The sequence below is a fragment of the Podarcis pityusensis genome, assembly GCF_964106645.2.
Source record: "Podarcis pityusensis genome assembly, chromosome: 9".
Classification (NCBI taxonomy): domain Eukaryota; kingdom Metazoa; phylum Chordata; class Lepidosauria; order Squamata; family Lacertidae; genus Podarcis; species Podarcis pityusensis.
The window spans coordinates 71,786,371-71,806,765 of record NC_138034.1 but is presented as its reverse complement, the minus strand read 5'-3'; the positions used below and the strand labels follow the sequence as shown (position 1 = coordinate 71,806,765).

General features: G+C 46.9%; 1 protein-coding gene across 2 annotated transcripts in view; it reads right to left on the bottom strand.

Moving 5' to 3' along the window:
* RNF24 (ring finger protein 24) overlaps positions 1-20,395 on the bottom strand; it is a 77,899-nt gene that overhangs the window by 22,937 nt on the left and 34,567 nt on the right. The window contains exon 2 of one of the 2 annotated variants that reach the window (XM_081021278.1): positions 12,990-13,118. The exons of the other annotated variant lie outside the window; for it this stretch is intronic. Within the exon in view, the coding sequence (XP_080877404.1) occupies positions 12,990-13,066 (77 nt within the window). The 5' untranslated portion in view covers positions 13,067-13,118. The remainder of the gene's footprint in view (positions 1-12,989; positions 13,119-20,395) is intronic. 2 annotated transcript variants of the gene reach the window in all.

The window sequence follows — 20,395 nt, the reverse complement described above, 5'->3', positions numbered from 1 at the left end:
GGTCCCTTCCAATTCTACGAAGCCGCCGAAAGGTTGATCCCAAAGGTGTACCACCAGCTTCGTTATCTGTCTTACGTTTATTACGCAGGTATTCAGAATATCCCACACTCCCCTCAACGCCCCCTCGCTGCAGCCTGCATGTCAAAGTATCTCCTCCCAACTTTGTATTTCAGATTATTATTATTATTATTATTATTATTATTATTATTACAGTGGTACCTCGGGTTACACACGCTTCAAGTTACATATGCTTCAGGTTACAGACTCCGCTAACCCAGAAATATTACCTCGGGTTAAGAAATTTGCTTCAGGATGATAACAGAAATAGTGTAGTAGCGGTGCGGCGGCAGCGGGAGGCCCCATTAGCTAAAGTGGTGCTTCAGGTTAAGAACAGTTTCAGGTTAAGAACGGACCTCTGGAACAAATTAAGTAGTTAACCCGAGGTACCACTGTATTATTATATCAGCCTCCTGTACTAGAGAGCCAGTGGGGAGGAGGTTGTGGTTAGAGCGTCAGAATTCTTGAAATACCTACACTGGCTCCCAGTACGTTTCCGAGCACAATTCAAAGTGTTGGTGTTGACCTTTAAAGCCCTAAACAGCCTCGGCCCAGTATACCTGAAGGAGCGTCTCCACCCCCATCGTTCAGCCCGGACACTGAGGTCCAGCGTCGAGGGCCTTCTGGTGGTTCCCTCACTGCGAGAAGCAAAGCTACAGGGAACCAGGCAAAGGGCCTTCTTGGTAGTGGTGCCCAAAGAGATAAACAACTACCTGACATTTAGAAGACATCTGAAGGCAGCCCTGTTCAGGGAAGTTTTTAATGTGTGACATTTTAATGTATTTTTAATCTTTGTTGGAAGCCGCCCAGAGTGGCTGGGGAAACCCAACCAGATGGGCGGGGTAGAAATAATAAATTATTATTATTATTATTATTATTATTCGGACATGAGAGACCAGAGTTCAAATGCCCACTCGGGACATGAAGCTCGCTGGGTAACCTGGAGGGGCCCCCCCGCAACCACTGCCCCTCGACCTAACCTACCTCACAGGGTCGTTGGCCAATTCCACAACTCTGATAATTTTTGACCACTGGCCACACCGGGTATTGCTGATGGGAGTGAGAGCCTTCCTGACAGCGAAGTGTGCAAAACAAGTGTCACCTTCACACAGAGGATCCCCCTCACTTTGTCCTGGATCCATTTTCTGACTTAAGAAGACTTACAGATATAGCCAGGGGAGCTGCCACCATGAAGCCTGGGCAAACCTGTTCAATTTCAGTTTCTCTCTGTTTTTCGTTTCTCCAATCTTTTAGGTTCATTTCCCCACATTTACACATCAGTCTGCGATGAACGCTTAAAAAATATATATGCTCTTATCTTACAGAAAACGTACTGGCGTTTTAGCATGGCCGTATCCTATTGGACACACATGCTTGTGCAACCTTGCGTAACGTGCACATTCTTGCAAGCAATTCCCCTTCCCCCTGATTTAACAAATCCATTTGGGAAACCCACAATGCAAGATTTTTCCCAGCATTTGCGTCTTTGCGCATGTTACCCGGTGGGAGAACTGCATCGTAACGGTTGGACAAGTGCAAATTCTGAAGGACTGCTGCGGTTTGGGTCTCAGATTGCTTCGGGAAATGTGAACTTGGTGGGTTCACCTGTAAACGTGAAATCCCATCCCTGGTCAACCTCCCGCTCCCTTCCCTCTTCCAACTGAGGGGCTTCTGAAGATGAATATTGCCCTGAACCACAGAGCTGGAAGGGACCCCAGGAGGCATCTAGACCAACCCCCTGAAAGGCAGGGAACGGCAGAAACAATTCCGTGTCTTGTCTCATTGCCTAATTTTTATAAATAACTATCTGACTTTTAGAAGACATCTGAAGGAAGCCCTGTTTAGGGAAGTTTTCATTCTGCTTTTAGTGTTCTGTTGGGAGCCACCCAGAGTGGCTGGGGAAACCCAGTCAGATGGGTGGGGTATAAATAATAAAATTATTATTATTATTATTATTATTATTATGCTGCAAACTGGAGAGGTCCGCCTGAAAAGAAGTATATAAAGACTTTAAATCAATCTATCTGTTTCAGGACAGGGAACTCCTACAGGAATGCAAGGGCAGAAGGTGTTTGGGAACAAGCAAGCCGCAGTATTAGGTCTGGATATGGAGAAAATCCAATTTCAGAGCCTAGCTCCTTTGTCAGAATTGGGCAAGTCGCTGTGTCCTGACCTCACTTAAGTTCGTTAGGAGGATGAATGAGGTAAACATTATAAATGCAGCTTGGTTAACAAATAATTAGCTGCACGCCCCGTGCGAGGGAATGCGCACGTATGTGTTTTTTGGGTGGAACCAACAGGCAGATTTTAGGAGTCCCCGAGCAAAATATCTCTCACCAGAGCTGTTCTGCAGCTTCCCTAACCTCCTGGAATAAAGTTGACCGGTGAAAAAAGGAAAAAAGGGGGGTTTCTGTGTCTACTGACACAGGAATACGCACCCTTCTTGGCATGCATTCAACTCACAGTAAGCCAACATGTCCTTCCTCAACCTCGGCCCTGCAGATGTTATGAGACTACAGTTCCCATCATCCCTGACCACTGGTCCTGCTAGCTAGGGATCATGGGAGTTGTAGGCCAAAAAACATCTGGAGGGCCGAGGTTGAGGAAGCCTGTCCTAGAATCATGGAACTGGAGGGGACCCCAGGGTCATCTAGTCCAACCCCACTGCAATGCAAAAATTTGAGCTGGAAGTGGGGGCCTCTCAAGCAGATTTTACCCCTGTCATGTGGGAATCCCGTGCAGACAGTCACAGTGCCTAGAGACAAGCAGTTAGGTCATGCATCCACAGCAGTGGCCAGAGGAGGAATGACCGGTGGGAGGAGTGCAGAGAGAATGAACTCCCTGGTGCATCTGCAGAAACACAGACAGACGCCTTCATCTGCCCCAGCTGCAACAAAACATGTCTCTCCTGTATCGGTCTCTGCAGCCACAGCAGGCGCTGCAAGTTCCAACAGCTTGACTTCACCCGCAAAGGCGCACTCCTCCGTTGTCTCCCGAGACAGATGGATGCAAACAAGAAGTTGCCAGGTTCTGACTGCAGTGCCAAGTTAAAGAGGAGGGTGGGAAACCCGGGCGAGGCCTCCGTCGTGGGTCATACCTTGGCACTTGGCTGTGTGTTGACAGAATGCCTGGTCTGGTGAGGTGCCCCCGTGGGATGTCTGCAAGCAGGTCACGCGAGGGCCAAAACACTCTCCCTACTTGCAAGACTCAGAAGTTAGTATTCAGAGGCAGGATGCAGAAGGGGTGTTTAGGGGTGTGTAACTTGCCAATCAGAAGGTCGGCGGTTCAAATCCCTGTGATGGGGTGAGCTCCTGTTGCTCTGTCCCAGCTTCTGCCAACCTAGCATTTCGAAAGCACGAAGTGCAAGTAGATAAATAGGTACCGCTCCGGCGGGAAGGTAAATGGCGTTTCCGTGCGCTGCTCTGGTTCGCCAGAAGCGGCTTAGTCATGCTGGCCACATGACCCGGAAGCTGTACGCCGGCTTCCTCGGCCTACAGAGCGAGATGCGCGCCGCAACCCCAGAGTCGTCTGTGACTGGACCTAATGGTCAGGGGTCCCTTTACCTTTACCTTTAACTGGTTCGGTTGACCTGGGCACAGAGCCTCAGGGATGTCGTTGGGGACGCCACAGCTATGATTTAGAATCGGGGTGGATTTGATTTAAACCAAATCAATTTAAATCACAATTTTAAATCACAATTTAAATCACTAGTCAATAAGACTGCTCTGCCTCCTTTCTTTTAGCAAATGTTTTGTGCCACTGGGGAAGTGGAAATTCTGTATTGATTTGTTTTGGATGTTGTATGTGATGCCAATAAAGGTTTTATTATATGATTTAAATCTTTTTTTTTTTATTTACAGAAAGACTCATTCTTGTTTGTATAATCTTAATATTGACAACCAGATGAAGGCTTCATTTTTGGAATGATAAATTTTCAGAGTAGTTTTTACGATTATATCAAAAATTACTGATTTGGTTATGCTATTATAAACACATAGACAGATAATTATGAAATCATTGTGAGGTTTAATAAGTTAACTGTTTATATTTGGACAACTTTTCTCCTGTACTTAATTGGAAGGAGAAAAATAATCATTTACTTAATAACAATTTAAACAATTTATTTAACTAAAACAATAACGTTATAGCATATGTATCCATGTTTGTTAGCTGATGTGGTTAAACAATTGTTTTTAGAAAAAACAACAACCTTAAGACTGAGTTTTAGCAACATAAAGAACTTAAAACAAATCCTTATTTCCTGATGAATAGCCTTTGCACTATAATGTAACTTAAACAGAAAACTATCTTTAGAAAGATTTTTCCTCCAAAAGCATTTTATTTTAAAAATCCAATTTAAATTTTAAAAAACCTGATTTAAATAAAAAAAATCCAATTTAAATTTTTAAAAAACACTGGATTTTTTTTTATTTTGTTAAAAAATAATAACTGATTTTTATCCACCCTGTTTAGAATGGTGCATGAGAGGGAGGGGGGTGCTGAACTTTGGCGTTGCACAAGGCGCCACTGAAATTTGGAACATCGGGGTCCCCTACTGTAGCAGGGCGGCTCTGATCTTGGAAGGAGCACAAAGCCATTGCGATGACTAGTAGCCATTGACAGCTGTATCTCCCCCTGAATTGGGCTAATCCCCCTTTGAAGGCAGCCAGGAGGAGACAAAACGGGATTCTCTTTTCTGCACTTTGCATCTGTTGGAAGTTGCAGGAGAACAAGGAAAAAACCAAAAGGAAGGGAAACTTGGCCCGAAAACCGCAGACACGGCTCGAGAAGAATGGAAGATTGCCTGCTGAGGGTCTGAAGGGCCGTGCCGTTGCCTCTCTCCACCTGGCTTGGGGCGGGCTCCTCTTTTAAATTGTTTTTAATTTTTATCTGTGTTGTTTTAAATGAGACCATCTTGGCTGTGATCCCTGCGCCCTGCCTGGCTGGCCCTTTCCCTTCTGGCCTGGGAGAGTGGAGTGCGGACTGACTCCAGCTACAAAAGCCGAGGCTGTCGGACAGATTCTTGGGCTACAGCATTGTTTATGGGGGTGTTGAGAGAGCTTGTTGCTGTTATTGATATTATTGACACCCAACTTTATTTGTTGATGGACGGCCGCCCTGACTTGGCCCCGGACACACTGACCAGATGCTTGGAAGCTGTGGCTGGATGGCTGCGTGGGAGCCGGTTGAAGTTAAATCCTTCGAAGACAGAGGTCCTCTGGCTGGATCGGGACGACATGGGGTTAGGGGCCAACTCCCATCTCTTGCGGGGGCTCAATTAGTGCCAGCGCCTTCTGTCAAGAGCTTGGGTGTAACCTTCGACGCCTCTCTTTCCATGGAGGCACAAGTTGCAGCCACAGCAAAGGTGGCTTTTTCCATGTCCGCCATATTAAGCAGTCGGTCCCTTACCTTTCTTGCCCTGACCTGGCCAGAGTGCTCCACGGACGGTCACCTCCAGGCTTGACTATTGTAACTCGCTCTACATGGGGCTGCCCTTGAAGCTGACCCAGAAACTCCAGCGGGTGCACAATGCAGCGGCGAGGCTCCTTACAGGGTCTTTGCCGCGGGATCACCTTCATCCAGTGCTTTAGCTACTGCACTGGCTCCGGGTGGAGTACAGGGTCAGGTTTAAGGTGCTGGTTTTGACCTTTAAAGCCCTATGCAGCCTAGGACCCACATACCTACAGGACCGCCTCTCCTGGTATGCCCCACGGAGGACCTTAAGGTCCACAAATGACAACACCTTGGAGGTCCCAAGTCTTAAGGTGGTTAGATTGGTCTCAACTAGGGCCAGGGCCTTTTCAGTACTGGCCCCAACCTGGTGGTAACGCTCTGTCACGGGAGACCAGGGCCCTGCGGGACTTGATATCTATCCGCAGGGCCTGCAAGACAGAGCTGTTCTGCCTGGCCTTTGGTTTGGACTCAGTCTGACCCTTATGTTTCCCTCCCCTTATGGTTTTTATCTATGGGCTACTATTAAAATGAGGCTGCATTTTAAATTATATTTTAACCTGTATTTTAAATTGGGGGTTTTTTATTGTAATTTTACTGGTGTTAGCTGCCCTGAGCCCGGCTCTGGCCGGGGAGGGCAGGGTATAAATAAAAATTTATTATTATTTATTATTTTTGTTGTTGTATCTTAAATCTTATGATTTACGTGGAAATTGTTTCCATTTGGTTGTGTACGTTTTGATGTGCTTTATTTATTGTTTATGACTTCTGCTATGTTTGTAATTATGTAAAGTTTGTCGTGTTGTAAGCCGCCTTGAGCATAGTTTCAACTATGGAAAGGCGGCAAACAAAACAATGATGATGATGATGAAGAAGACTGAAACAGCTACGTTTTAAAAACGAAAAGCCAGATGGAGACTGCAAATAATCCAGATTCCTGGCATGCTTCTGAGAGGCTCCTCAATAATTCTGAGGAATAAGCAGCTGCGGAGGATCGGGGCTGGGGCCGGGGGTGCGAGAACACTTTGCTCAAGGTGGGGCAAAGGTGTGTTTTGTGTGCGCTCGGCCTGGTGTTTGCTCGCCTCAGTTGCCTAATCTTCCACATAATACATCCCTGCAGCCTTATCACTGCTCTTTTATGAAGCGGGCTGTGCCGGATTTATGTATAAGCCAAACAAGCTATAGCTTAGGGCCCTACTCTCTTGGGGGCCCCCAAAAAATGTAAAGGGAAAAAACCTGGATGTACATTTCCAAAATATAAGATAAAAAACCAATAAAATAAAACCTACATACAGCAACAGTGTTTCGTGTTGTGTTGGCTCCTATATGATATACATATTTCACTTCTCCTACCTAGGCAGTTATCTTTCCACAAGGCTCAACATTGATGCTTAATTGATGCAACAAAAAACAGCATGAAATACAGTATAAAACGTGAATAATAAATTCACAATTCAAAAATCAATTTAGGGGGAAATCCACCCAATAAACATTAGATGATCACCAGGGCCAGCTGGCTAAATGAGTCCTATTTGGGCCAGTGAGGAGACCAGGGGAGAATTAGCTGTGGGATCCCAGAGCGGGTAATCTTCATAAAAAGGGGAGGGGAGGGAAGGAAGGGGAATAAAAGATCACGCTAAGTTCAAATTGAAAGCCAGGTGGAATATCTCTGTGTTACAGGCCCTATAGAAGGAAGTAAAATCCTGCAGGGCCCTGGTCTCATGGGACGGAGCATTCCACTAGGTCGGGGCCATCACTGAGAAGGCCCTGGCGGAGGATAATCTGACTCCCTTAGGGCCCGGGACCTCTAAACTATGATTATGGACCTGAAGGTCCTCTGTTTTGGGTTGCAGACAGCCAGCACATCCCACTTTGCCGCCACAACCTTCATGTTCCAGCAAACAACCCGTTTCTTTCCTTTAGATCTTGAGACGAAGAGGTTTGTCCGACCGCTTTCTCTGGGGGGGGGGGCACCCACTCTCTGCCACCGAATCCGAGCAAACGTCAGCCGGGTTTTCCGCAAGTGGACATTTGCTCCAATTCCGCACTAAAGAGCAGGTTTTCTTAGGGAAAGCACCGAGAGGCAAGTGGAAAAAAGGTCTCAAGACACAGGTCTCGGACACACGCTTTCTAGGCACGGAACAAGCGGGAGTGTGGGTGAGCCCTCGGTGCCGGACGGGCCACGTGTTTCCGTCGTCAGCCAAACACCACGCAAAGGAAGACAGAGAAATCAAGAAGCACAACTCTATGTGCAATAACGCAAAGGCTCTATTTAAAGACACAGACACTTGGTGGAATGTAAATGTCTTATTTTGTCATTGGGAAGCGCGCGCGCGCGCTCTCTCTCTAATATATATATATATATATATATATATATATGACGCACCAGACCACAAGACGCACCTAATTTTGGAGGAGGAAAACAAGAAAAAAAATATCCTGAATCTCAGAAGCCAGAACAGCAAGAGGGATCGCTGCGCAGTGAAAGCAGCAATCCCTCTTGCTGTTCTGGCTTTTGGGATAGCTGTGCAGCCTGCATTAGCTCCATAAGACGCACACACATTTCCCCTTACTTTTTAGGAGGGAAAAAGTGAGTCTTATAGAGCAAAAAATACGGTAATTGCCTTCAGAGTTGTGTGAGGTGCGTTTATGTTGCAGCACACAGTTCCATCCTCAGGCAAGGCCCCTCACCCCCTGCAAAACCTCTGGGTACAGGGCGGCATACAAATCCAATAAATAATAACAATAAAACGAAACAGGGAAAATAATACCACTACTAAACTACATTGCCGGCCTGTCGTGAGGATTACCTAAAAGTGATGTTATGTACGGCACTCTGGAGTGCTCCATAAACACTAAGAATTATGAAGGAGAAGTCAGAAAAATTTAGGTTTTGCAAAATCTAAATGAAAATATACTTGTGACATGGCCAGACATTGTTTGCGGGGCACAAATACTGCCTATACCCAGGAAATATCTAGGCATTAACGGCAAACAAAGTAAAGCGTCTCTAATAACTGAATCCATCCAGCTGTTCTATGAACAGCAGGGATTTCCAGAGTCTGAGCAGATGAAGGAGTGACTTGAACACAAGACAAGGCAGAATTCTCACTAGGACACATTAACCCTTGGCAGTGTCCGTCCGCTCCCCTCAAAAAATAAACACCCTGCCCGATTATCGTCTTCTAACACAGGACGTCAGGAGTTCTTCCCAAGGGAGCTCCTGCCCCACCTTCTGAAACATGTTTTCTTTTCCCTTTAAAAAAATGCTTCTTAAAATATGCTTTAAAAAGCCGAGAATGAAAGAAACACTCGGAAATGTACTCAGTTGCGACCTGCGGGATCGTTCTCTTCTGAGTCACATTCTTCAATATGCTCTTTAGGAGATAACGTTTAAATAAAGAGTGCCAAAATGCCCCGGGAGAAAGACCAGCCAAATATTTCTGCGACCATTTCAGAGATAATTTTGCCTTTGGCCAGAGGCAAGAGATTAAGAGGCTTTTTAAAAAACAACAACAACCAGATACCGACAAGAAAGCATATTTCCACGCATTACTGGCTGAAGAGTCAAAACTTTTCCAAGTTTTTCCTCTGCAAGGCAGCTGTTGAGAAAGGAGAGATTTAAAGTGGAAGAGGCTATATTCTTGATGGTTAATAGTTTAGAAGAAGAAAACGAATGACTGGAGGGTGGAATTTTGCCCTCTATTATGCTGGCTGCGGCTGATCCAAAATATTTGGGAAGCAGCAGGCCAGAGAAGGCTGCCCTAATGCCAAGAGGCTGTGCAATAGCCCCGCCCACTTTTGCCATAAGCACCGCCTATACAGCGTGATGTCATCACCACACCCACACTCTGATGTCATGCTCTGATGTCATTATCACCACCACACAGGGAATGGCGGCTTCTGTTTATTACGAAGTTGCAAATCGTCTTAACAAGTCCTCCGAGATCTCAACAACGAAACCGATAATTGAAGATTGAGCAACAGGAAAATAAATGTAATCCGTTTGTTAGAAGGTCAGTGTTTCAATCCATCAATAGTTTAAATCAATAGTTCAGTACTTGGGACCAGTGAAAGCACAGCTCCCCTTCGCACTTTTCACAGAATGAACGTGTTGGAAATACTGTATAAAGAGGCTCAAAGTTAAACCCTGATTTGAGGACCGAACTCACATTGCGTAAGGTCTCAAGATGCTGATTCGAACCCTAATAACTGCTTTTCTGGATCAGATCAAGACCCACAGGAGACCAGTATCCTGCCTCCAACAGTGGTCAGCCGCTGACATACTCAAAATGTCTCTTTTTTCCCTTCCTTGCCTCCAGTCCTGTCATCTGTCCCCCCACCCTGCAAATTGCCTCCATTCTTTTTCCTTGGCTCCCCTCAGCTTTGTATGTCAGCAAAGGCTTCAGCAAATGACTATTGGGGTGGGTGGGGCGAAAGTCAGCAGTCACAGAATCCCAGAGCTGGAAGGGTCATCTATTCCAAACCCCTGCAATGCAGAAATCTCAACTAAAGCATTCATGACAGGTGGCCATCCAAACTCTGATGAGAAACCTCCACAGTTCACAATCTGTTTCAGGGGAAGTTGACACACCTCTGCAGGAAAGACAGGACTGCTGGCCCATGAGGAAGATCAAAAGGAGAGGGAGAAAGAAACCAAAACAGCTCAGCAGTGGCAGAAAGGAAAATTACAGCAGGGTGCAAGACTGCAAGAAGTAAGAAATACTGAAAGCCATATTGCTTGAACCACAACACAGGGAGACAACAACAGAGTCGGGGATGCCCGAGGCGAATGTTTGGGATATACACAGCCCTAACATTGATTTCCTGCAGTTGCTTTCAAAAACCTTGAGGTTCCATTGTGGTCAGCGTCGAACTCTGGAAACTTAGATTATTACACTAAAAAGACACCTGACAACTGAGTGTCAGCCTCCTTCTGATTGGCATCCGTCTGTCTTGGGAGACAACAGAGGAGTGTGACTTTGGGGGTGAAGTCAAACGGTTGGAACTTGCAGTGCCTGCTGTGGCTGTAGAGACCAATACAGGAGGGACATGTTTTGTTGCAGCTGGGGCAGACGAAGGCGACCGGTTGTGTTGCTGCAGATGCACCAGGGAGTTCATTCTCTCTGCACTCCTCCCTGTGGTCATTCCTCCTCCAGTCACTGCCCGACTTGACTCTCTCCCTCCAGGCACCGCACAAGGGATTCTCACATGGCTGGTGTTGCCAGCCATGTTGTCATGTTTGCAGACATCTTTGAAACGCAGAGTTGGTCTGCCAACGGGCCTGGAGCCTGAAGCCAGCTCCCCATAAGAGCCCATTTTTGGGAATCCTGCCATCTTCCATTCTGCAGACATGACCAAGCCAGCTCAGATGTCGCTGAGACAGAAGTGTGAACATGCTGGGCTTGGGAGAGCACATCTTTGCTGGGGACTCTGTCCTGCCACGTGTTGCTCCTGGCGGTTCTAATCTGCCCACAACTCACTTCCATAAAGCTGTGTGCTCAACATGTAAACCTGGTCGTCCTTCATCGTGGAATTGGACGTTAGCATCGCATTCTCCCATGTCCTTTTGGAGATGCGAGCCGTTGCTGCCTTGCCAATCTGCTTGTCCAGCTCAGCATCCATGGAGAAGTAGAGCGACTCGTGCAACACGCTGGCGATTAATATACACAGAACGATAATTATACATGCTTTATCAACCTTCTGAGAAAAATACAAAACATTAAACAAAGCCACAGAGACTTGCGAACTACCCAGCCTAAAATGAACTTATAATGTCTGGTTTCAATAGAGTTTCCAAATGCTTAACTCAGTCTTTTAGATAAGTTCATGAAGATACCAACAAAAGGTAAGTTTGGTGTTATTCACAATGCCGAGAGATGCTAGTGGAGTTGTAGATAGATGTTAATAAAATTATAGACAGACAGGGTGCCGGTGTTTTACACCTGTTTTGCCCTGGCAGTCCAAGTAATCAAGAGGCCGCAGTTCACCCCGCTAGCAGCATCCATGGTGAGGCTGATGGTGGAGCCCAGGAAGAGAAAATCATTGACCACGTCAAGCGTGTGGTCACCAATGGAAGATGGAAGGCTGGAGATGTCCTGAGGTAGGTCTTTGTCAGGCTGATGGTGGGGCCAAACTCTCTGCAGGCTTGGGCAAAACACCTTCTGTATTTCAAAATTCACATGCATCTGCTTAGCCCAAACCAGAGGAACTGGTACCTTCCTGGGAAAGGAGGCAACATCAACCTCAGAACCTAGCGGTTTGATCAAAACGCTTGAAAACACCCGTTAGGGTCCGCATGCCTGTTTCTCTGCCATTTAGTATCCCATGTTAGATCTGCATTAGGGGTGGACAACTTGACGCTCATCAATATCTAGTTGGACTACAACTCCCATCATCCCCAACCATTGGCCACACTGGATGATGGGAGTTGGGAGCCCAGTGTTGGTCTGGCTCTGGCTACTGTAGGACCACCAGAGAGCCAGTGTAGTGTAGTGGTTAAGAGCAGTAGTCTTGTAATCTGGTGAACTGGTTTCGATTCCCCGCTCCTCCACATGTGGCCACCTTGGGCTAGTCATACTTCTCTCTGAAGTCTCTCAGCCCCACTCACCTCACAGAGTGTTTGTTGTGGGGGAGGAAGGGAAAGGAGATTGTTAGCCACTTTGAGACTCCTTAGGGTAGTGATAAAGCAGGATATCAAATCCAAACTCGTCTTCTTCTCCTCCAGAAGAAAAACGCACAAGTGCAAAAGCATGTATTGCAAAAGCAAGCCTGTCCACCTGAAGGAAAGTAAATCATGGACACAAAGGAAAGAAAACCACTTTGCCACAAAAATCCCCAGCCAAATTCCAACCACATTTCCCATTCTCAGCCCTGGGGGAGAGTAAAGACAGCCCCTACCTTTGGCTAAAACATTAAAAATAAAATTCCTCGCTGAATATAGAAACCTGCAAATGAAGGAGGGACGTTCCTTTGAGGAGGCAAGACTCTACTCCAGAAAAGCTGAAGGCGTAACAAATTAATCTTTAAAAGTGCTACAGGACTCTGGGTTTGTTTCGCTGTCACAGATTAACATGGCTATCCCTTTGGAAAACAAAACGACGACGCAGGATCGGTGCAGTGACCCATCTTCAGCAAAGTGCCCTCCCTAGCTGCCTAAACAGTTTGGGTGGTACTTGACTACGTTTTAAGAATTCGGACTAGGCCCATTGAAATGAATGAACAAGTTAGGTCCATTGACTTCAATGGGTCTTCTCTGAATACAAGTTAGCTGAATACCACCCTTTGTTTTTTAAAGGTCTGCAGAAAACTGGAAAGGAACAGCTGTTACACACAGGGAAATACAGTTTTCCATGTAGGATTTCCTCAGATTTTTAGCACCAGGCAGAAAGAGTGTCTCAAACCCCAAAAGAATTACGGGAGAAGGAAAAGATAAGAAAGAAACTAAGGAAAGTCTAAGGAAAATCAGAGATGAAATGTACCTTGTCTGAACCAGCGTGAGACTCGTAATGTCAGGGTCGTGGGTTCGAGTCTCACCTAGGTCAAAAGATTCTTGCATTGCAGGGGGGTTGGACTCGATGACCCTCACGGTCCCTCCCAACTCTACAGTTCTGTGAAAAGGAAATAATTGTGCATGTGTTGTGTGTCGGTGTGCGACAGAGAGAGAGAGGGAGAGAGAGAGAGAGAGATTTGTTGGTTCCAAGAAATGTCAAAACACTGGCCAAGAATACACCACAAACGTTATTTAAAGAAGAAGGGGAAAGTTCAGAGAGGCTTAGCTCCAGCTGGTAGCAATTTCTAAGTAACTATTTTTTAACTTGAGCAAAAGGGGCGTATGGGAGGAGAGGCAGCAGAGAGTCTTTAAGTCGGCTCACATCCTAGGATATAATTTTTAGGTTTTCAATGGGGGTTCGGGAGACTCCCCGGTTAAAAAGGCAACACGGCAACAACATGAGGTTTCAACATGGGGTGCATGTATGGGATTTCTGCCAGGGCGAAACAGCTGCCCAGAACAGAGCTAATAATATCTAATCCTCGATCATCCCAAAATGCTACGTTATGTTCCCACTGGTCGATGCCAAGAGCCAGATCCTATTCTCTCCCCCAGAGGGAAGCAAGAGGAGAGATTCTCAGCGTGGTTTCGCAAAACGCAGTGCCGGCAAGAACCGAGGAAAACGACGGAAGACAGACAAAGGGAGAGCTTCTTCACTCAGTGTCCAGTTAAACGAATTTCCGGAAGCCAAAAGCCACGCAGAATGAAAAATACAACTTGAGATCTGCCTGGCCACCAAATGGCAACTAGGCGTTCCGTTTTGGTGACTGTAAGCCTGGCTTAAAGAGCTGTTTGGCACCTAGCTTATACAGCTGAGTTAATAATAATAATAATAATAATAATAATAATAATAATAATAATAATTTATTTATATCCTGCCCTCCCCAGCCGAAGCCGGGCTCAGAGCGGCTAACTACAATAAAAGTAACACAGCATTCTAAAATCAATTCATTCTAAAATCAATTCAGAATCAAATTAATGGCAACCATTGGGCTAGAGTTCTGTGAGGATTACTGAAGGAGGGGGTCAGACTGTGCCTTGGCCAAAGGCCTGGTGGAACAGCTCTGTCTTGCAGGCCCTGTGGAAAGATGTCAAGTCCCGCAGGGCCCTCGTCTCTTGGGACAGACCGTTCCACCGGATCGGGGCCACAGCCGAAAAAGCCCTGGCTCTGGTTGAGGCCAGCCTAACCTCCCTGTGGCCCGGGACCTCCAAGATGTTTTTCTTTGAAGACCGTAAGGTCCTCCGTGGGACATACCAGGAGAGGCGGTCCTGTAGGTACGAGGGTCCTAGGCCGTACAGTGGTATCTCGGGTTAAGAACTTAATTCATTCCGGAGGTCCGTTCTTAACCTGAAACTGTTCTTAACCTGAGACACCACTTTAGCTAATGGGGCCTCCTGCTGCCGCCGCGCTGCTGGAGCACAATTTCTGCTCTCATCCTGAAGCAAAGTTCTTAACCCGAGGTAATATTTCTGGGTTAGCAGAGTCTGTAACCAGAAGCGTCTGTAACCTGAGGCGTCTGTAACCTGAGGTACCACTGTATAGGGCTTTAAAGGTTAAAACCAGCACCTTAAACATGATCCTGTACTCCACCGGGAGCCAGTGCAGCTGGTATAGCACCGGGTGAATGTGATCCCGTGGCGAGGACCCCGTAAGGAGTCTTGCCGCGGCATTCTGCACCCGCTGGAGTTTCTGGGTCAGTCTCAAGGGCAGCCCCACGTAGAGTGAGTTACAATAATCAAGTCTGGAGGTGACCGTCGCATGGATCACAGTGGCCAGGTCAGGGTAAGAGAGGTAAGGAGTCAACTGCTTAGCTTCCTTAGCCAACTGCTTTCAAACACACTTGGCCTGTGTGTGTGGTCCTTCTTTGCCCCCCTGCCCCCTTCCTGCCTTGACCACTTATGATCAGGAGGAGAGACTATGCAACCAGGACAGAAAAGTTACCCATTTATCAGCTGGCCGATTTGGAAACGGCGCTGTAAAAGTTGCAACACCGTCAGGCCGCGCTGACAAAATGCAAATAGCGAGGGAGAGAGAGGAGGAGGGAGGGAGGGGACGCATTGACCAATGTCCTGCGCAGGGAGGGCACGACCATCTCCACCCCAAACCTCCGAATGACAAGTTCACCAAAAGGCTATCTCCAGGGCAACTTTGGCCCTGTTGGAAGCTGGGTTTCCATCACGTTCTGCGTTTGCGTTCCTCCACCTCCAACACCCCCCAAAACGCACGCACAGCAAACCCAACAGCTGATCAATTTAAGGCCACAGTCATGCGGTGCATTTAAAGCACTATGATGTCACTATAACAACAACAACAACAATAATATATCGCTTCTCGCAGGGAGGGAACCGCCAGAAGACCCTCGCCGTTGGACCTTAGCGTCCGGGCTGAATGATGGGGGTGGAGACGCACCTTCAGGTATACTGGGCCGAGGCCATTTAGGGCTTTAAATGTCATCACCAACACTTTGAATTGTGCTCGGAAACGTACTGGGAGCCAATGTAGGACCGGTGCTATATGGTCTCAGCGGCAGAGAAGCGAAGTTACAGGGAACCAGGCAGAGGGCCTTCTCGGTAGTGGCGCCCGCCCTGTGGAATGTTCTCCCATTAGATGTCAAAGAAATAAACAACTATCTGACATTTAGAAGACATCTGAAGGCAGCCCTGTTTAGGGAAGTTTTTAATGTTTGATGTTTTATCGTGTTCTTAATATTCTATTGAGCTGTCCAGAGTGGCTGGGGAAACACAGCCAGATGGGCGGGGTATTAATAATAATAATAATAATAATAATAATAATAATAATTATCCAAACGCAGTTGTAAAAGGCAGCTTTTGGAGTGTAGGTCTAGATCTGGAAAAGCCTTTTTATAAAAAGCGTATAGGAGTCACCAAAATAAAGGAAATGTTTGTGCTTTGCAGGATATTTGTGTCATGGATTTTGTTGGAAAGTTACAAACATCTCTTAATTAATCATAAATAAATAAAAAATACTGAGTAAGATATGGAACAGAGCCAGGCTTCACTGGCTTTTTTTTGGCACATTAGTATTAGACATTTTGGAAAGCTATTTCCATGCTGAGAGGTGCAATCCCAGACCCACTTCTATGGGAGTAAGCCCCACTGAATTCAGTAAGACTTAACTTCTGAGCAGACAAAGTTAGGGTTGCGTTGCTTATCTCTGTGCAACGAGCCTTAATGGTTCAAAAGTTTCAATATTTCAGACATTACAAAAAGACCCTTCTGAAACAGAGACTACAAACTATCCCTGGTCCTAGTCTGATACTCTAAGCACTGCAGCACACTGCTTCACTTCCATGGGATAGAAATGCTGAAACATCTGGGCCAGGAATTCCCACACTGTTTCCACATGCTTCATGGTTGAAAACGGCACATCCATTGCAACAAATACTCACATTGTTAGGGGTATTTTTACTGCTCCTCTTTGTTCTTAAAACTGCATTTTATCGTATTACAATCTGAATTCTGTGGAAGTTGAACGGTAATGCAATATATAATAAAAGCAACAGAAATACAATTAAAAATCCCACAGCACCTAGAACAGCGGTGCATTACAAAAAGATCCCTTTAAGTGATCCACTGAGACCCTTAGCAATTTTTGAGTGGTCCATGGAGGAAAAAAGTTTGGGTACTAGTGATGGAATACCTCTTCCTTGAACAGCTCTATACATGCTTTATCTACGAATAAATTCCTACTTAATTTATTTGCTCAGGCAACGGAAGCTGAAGAGCCGGTGATGAAAATAAAATTGACCATTCAAGGACAACTGACCGCATGGCAAGCGGTCAGCTTCACCGTGGCAATGAAAGAGCACAGAGATGCACTTTCCAGGAAGAAAATAAGAGTTAATTTGAATATGTTTGCCTGTTTAAATGCTGCTGAAACAGCCTGTGACCCAAGTGCGATCGTAATGGCCATTATTTACACAATAAACTAATATTGATCTTGAAAATCAAAGAGGTGTAATGCTTAACGGTGGTTTGTTTTCCGTAACGGTTGAGGGCTGTGCCTTAATACCTAAACCGGGGATGGAGAGTCCTTTTCAGTTAGAATCGTAGAATTGAAAGGGACCCCAAGAGGCATCTAGTCCAACCCCCTGCAATGTCCACGGGCCACATTCCCTTTCTGGGGGCCGTATGCCAAGAGTGGGCGGGGCCAGAGGAAAAGTGGGTGGAGCCACAGGTGTTAATTCTACCTTTGTACAGCAGGCTACTCTACAGTGGGGAATAAAGGGTGTTAGAGGAGGGGTCACAACTCTGGTGACGAGCACATCATGCACTTTCTGGGATAGTTTGTCTAACTTTGATGCCCACCCTGCACTCAGCTCTCACCTGTGGCTCCTGGAAGCTGCCAGCATGCGACAGCAGCCACACCTAGGGAACAGCTTTGACTGGCCGGCTAAACCAGGTGAGGGTAGCCGATGGGTCTCAAGCCCTTGGCGAGCTAGGGAATTCACCTGCATGCAAAGACAGGGTCCTGGAGGATTGACCAGATGAGACTGAGAATGGGTCCAGTGGTCAAGAAGGCGGTTTCTGCGTGCCCCATAGATGGAAGTGAGGGGCAGATGGGGAACTATCAACCTGGGGAGGTAGCCCATCTAGGTGAAGGAAAACTCTCACCCTAAACCTCCACTGCCTTCAGGAGAAGGAAAGGCTGAGGAGTAAACCCTACACAAATCTGCAGTTCCTAAGGCGGTTGGATGGTGCCTTGTACGTCTCCTTCCAGCAACTGTTGGTGTCAAACGCATTGCTCTGCTATGCTTTGGACCCCGTCAGTGAGGCTGAGAGGGGGGCCTTGTCTTCTGGGCAGCCCAGGATTTCTACGTACACTGCCCAGGCTTGCACCCCGGGGAAGTCACTTCGGTGCTGTTAATGAAGTACAGTCATACCTCGGGTTGAATATACTTCAGGATGAGCGCTTCTGGGTTGCGCTCCACAGTGACCCGGTTTCGCCGCTCGCGCATGTGCAGACGGTCAAAATGATGTCACACGCATGCGTGGAAGCGGCGAATCGCGACCCGCGCAGATGTGGGTTGTGTTCGCTTCAGGATGTGAACGGGGCTCCGGAACAGATCCCGTTCGTATCCTGAGGTACCACTGTACAGTGGATGCTCGGGTTGCGAACGTGATCTGTGTGGGATGCATGTTTGCAACCCACAGCGGCGCGTCTGTGCATGCATGGGCAGTGATTCGGCGCTTCTGCGCATGCGCAAAGCGCGATTTAGCGTATCTGCTCATGCGCGAGCGCCGAAACCCAGAAGTAACCCGTTCTGGAACTTCCAGGTTTCGGCAGGTCCGTAACCCGAAAAAACGCAACCTGAAGCATCTGTAACCCGAGGTATGACTGTAGTTTGATTTCACCCCTGGAAGCTCACTCCATTGTCTCTTGAGATGGACGGATACCAACAACAGCAGTAGGCTAGTTCCTATAAACACCCCTCTCCACACAAGGAATCACAGAATTGTAAAGTTGGAAGAGACCACAAGGGTCATCTAGTCCAACCCCCCCTGCAATGCAGGAATCTTTCACCCAATTTGGGTCTCGAATCCACGGCCCTTAGGATAAGAGTCTTGTACTCTCCGGAAGAGGTATTAGGAAGAGTTTGAAGGCACGTTCCAGACAGGAAAAAGAAACTCAAGCGTGAGAGGCAGGGCTGGCGACGGGTGTGGCCTGCAGAGCCCTGGGGGCCAGACAGGAATGCCTGGAGGGCCACAGTTAGCCCACGAACCACCCAGAACCTGAACCACAGTTCAGAATTGGTCAGAAAGCAGGATTTGAAGGCATGGTCTGCCATTAGCAAGGGTAAACGTTCCATCTGCCCAGGAAAAGGTATTTAATCATGCATTCTAGGTTTGCAATGTGGAGCGGAATCAACAAACTCAGACTCCATTCCTCTCCCACTCTGTCCCTTGAAGGTTTCACTTTTCCCTTTCTTTGTTTTCTGGCAATTGGTGGGAAAGGAAGAGATCAAACAGTCATATCCAGTGTTTTGCTTTCATTTATCGCAGGCCTGCCGGGGAACGGCACCGCTTGTGCCATTCAGAAGAAATCAGGATTAACAGGAATACTGAATACTGGGCAAGGAAAACTTCCCGCTTGCTCCGCGTGATCAGCAGAAGGTCACCACTCTTGCAAGCTGGGGGCTTACGTAACTTGCAATTTCCTTGGTACACCCTCTTTGGTGTGGGAGGAACCGAACAAATTAATTTGGGTCTCTTCGTACAAAGGGATGGGAGTATTGATTTTAAACTGCTAGAATCACTTCTGCTCATCCTTGGAACTGACAGGAGATTATATAACATACAGGAAGGCGAATGAAACCAAGAAGACTTATTGTTCTTTCTACAGGGTCAGCAGTGTATGGGGGAACGGTATGAAGTAACCTCATCCGAGAGAGAGGGACAGGTCTCTGTCCTCGAAAGACTCTGCAGTCTAAAAACGGCCTGGTTTATTAAACAATGGCTTGGTGTTATGCGAAAACCCTCCCCAGTGGCTGAACTAGGAACCTTGGCTAGTTTTAACTATGGCTTGGCGTCATGTGCGCACACAGCTTCCTTTCTTAACTATGGTTTGCTTGGCTAACCCAAACTTGGATGCTCTATTGACTACAAAGGCACAAACAGCTACAAAGCAAAACAAAACTTTGGAGAAGGTGAGCCATGGTTTATTTGATCATCTGTAGGACAATTGGTGGTTTGTTAAACAAACCATGGTTTAGTGTTACACTCAAACCTCGGCTCCCAAACGCCTCTGTTTGGGCTCCTGAAGGCCGAAAACCCGGAAGTAAATGCTCTGGTTTTTGGAAGCCGAATGTCCGACGCGGCTTCCGCTTGAGCACAGGAACCTCCTGCAGCCAATCAGAAGCCACGCCTTGGTTGCTGAACATTTTGGAAGCCAAACGGGCATCCAGAATGGATTACGTCCAACAACCGAGGTTTGACTGTATGCGTTAAGCAGACCAACATGCTAGACCAGGGTGCCTCAAACTTGGGTCTGTTTTTGGACTACAACTCCCATCATTCCTGACCATCCCTGGTCCTGCTAGCTAGGGATGATGGGAGTTGTAGTCCAAAAACAGCTGGAGACCCAAGTTTGGGAAAGCCCTGGGTGAGACAACAAGGAGAGGGGAAAATTAATGCCGTAAGGATTGAATGTACACAAATGCATGCTTTTTATTCTGATTATAGTTGGGAGAAAGGACGAAATGGCTGTGCCAGGGATGGGGAGGTAGTGACCTTCCACAAAATCCTGGACTCCGACATCCATCAGGGGTGATGGGAATTATAGCGTGGCAACATCTGGAAAACCTCTGGGTTATG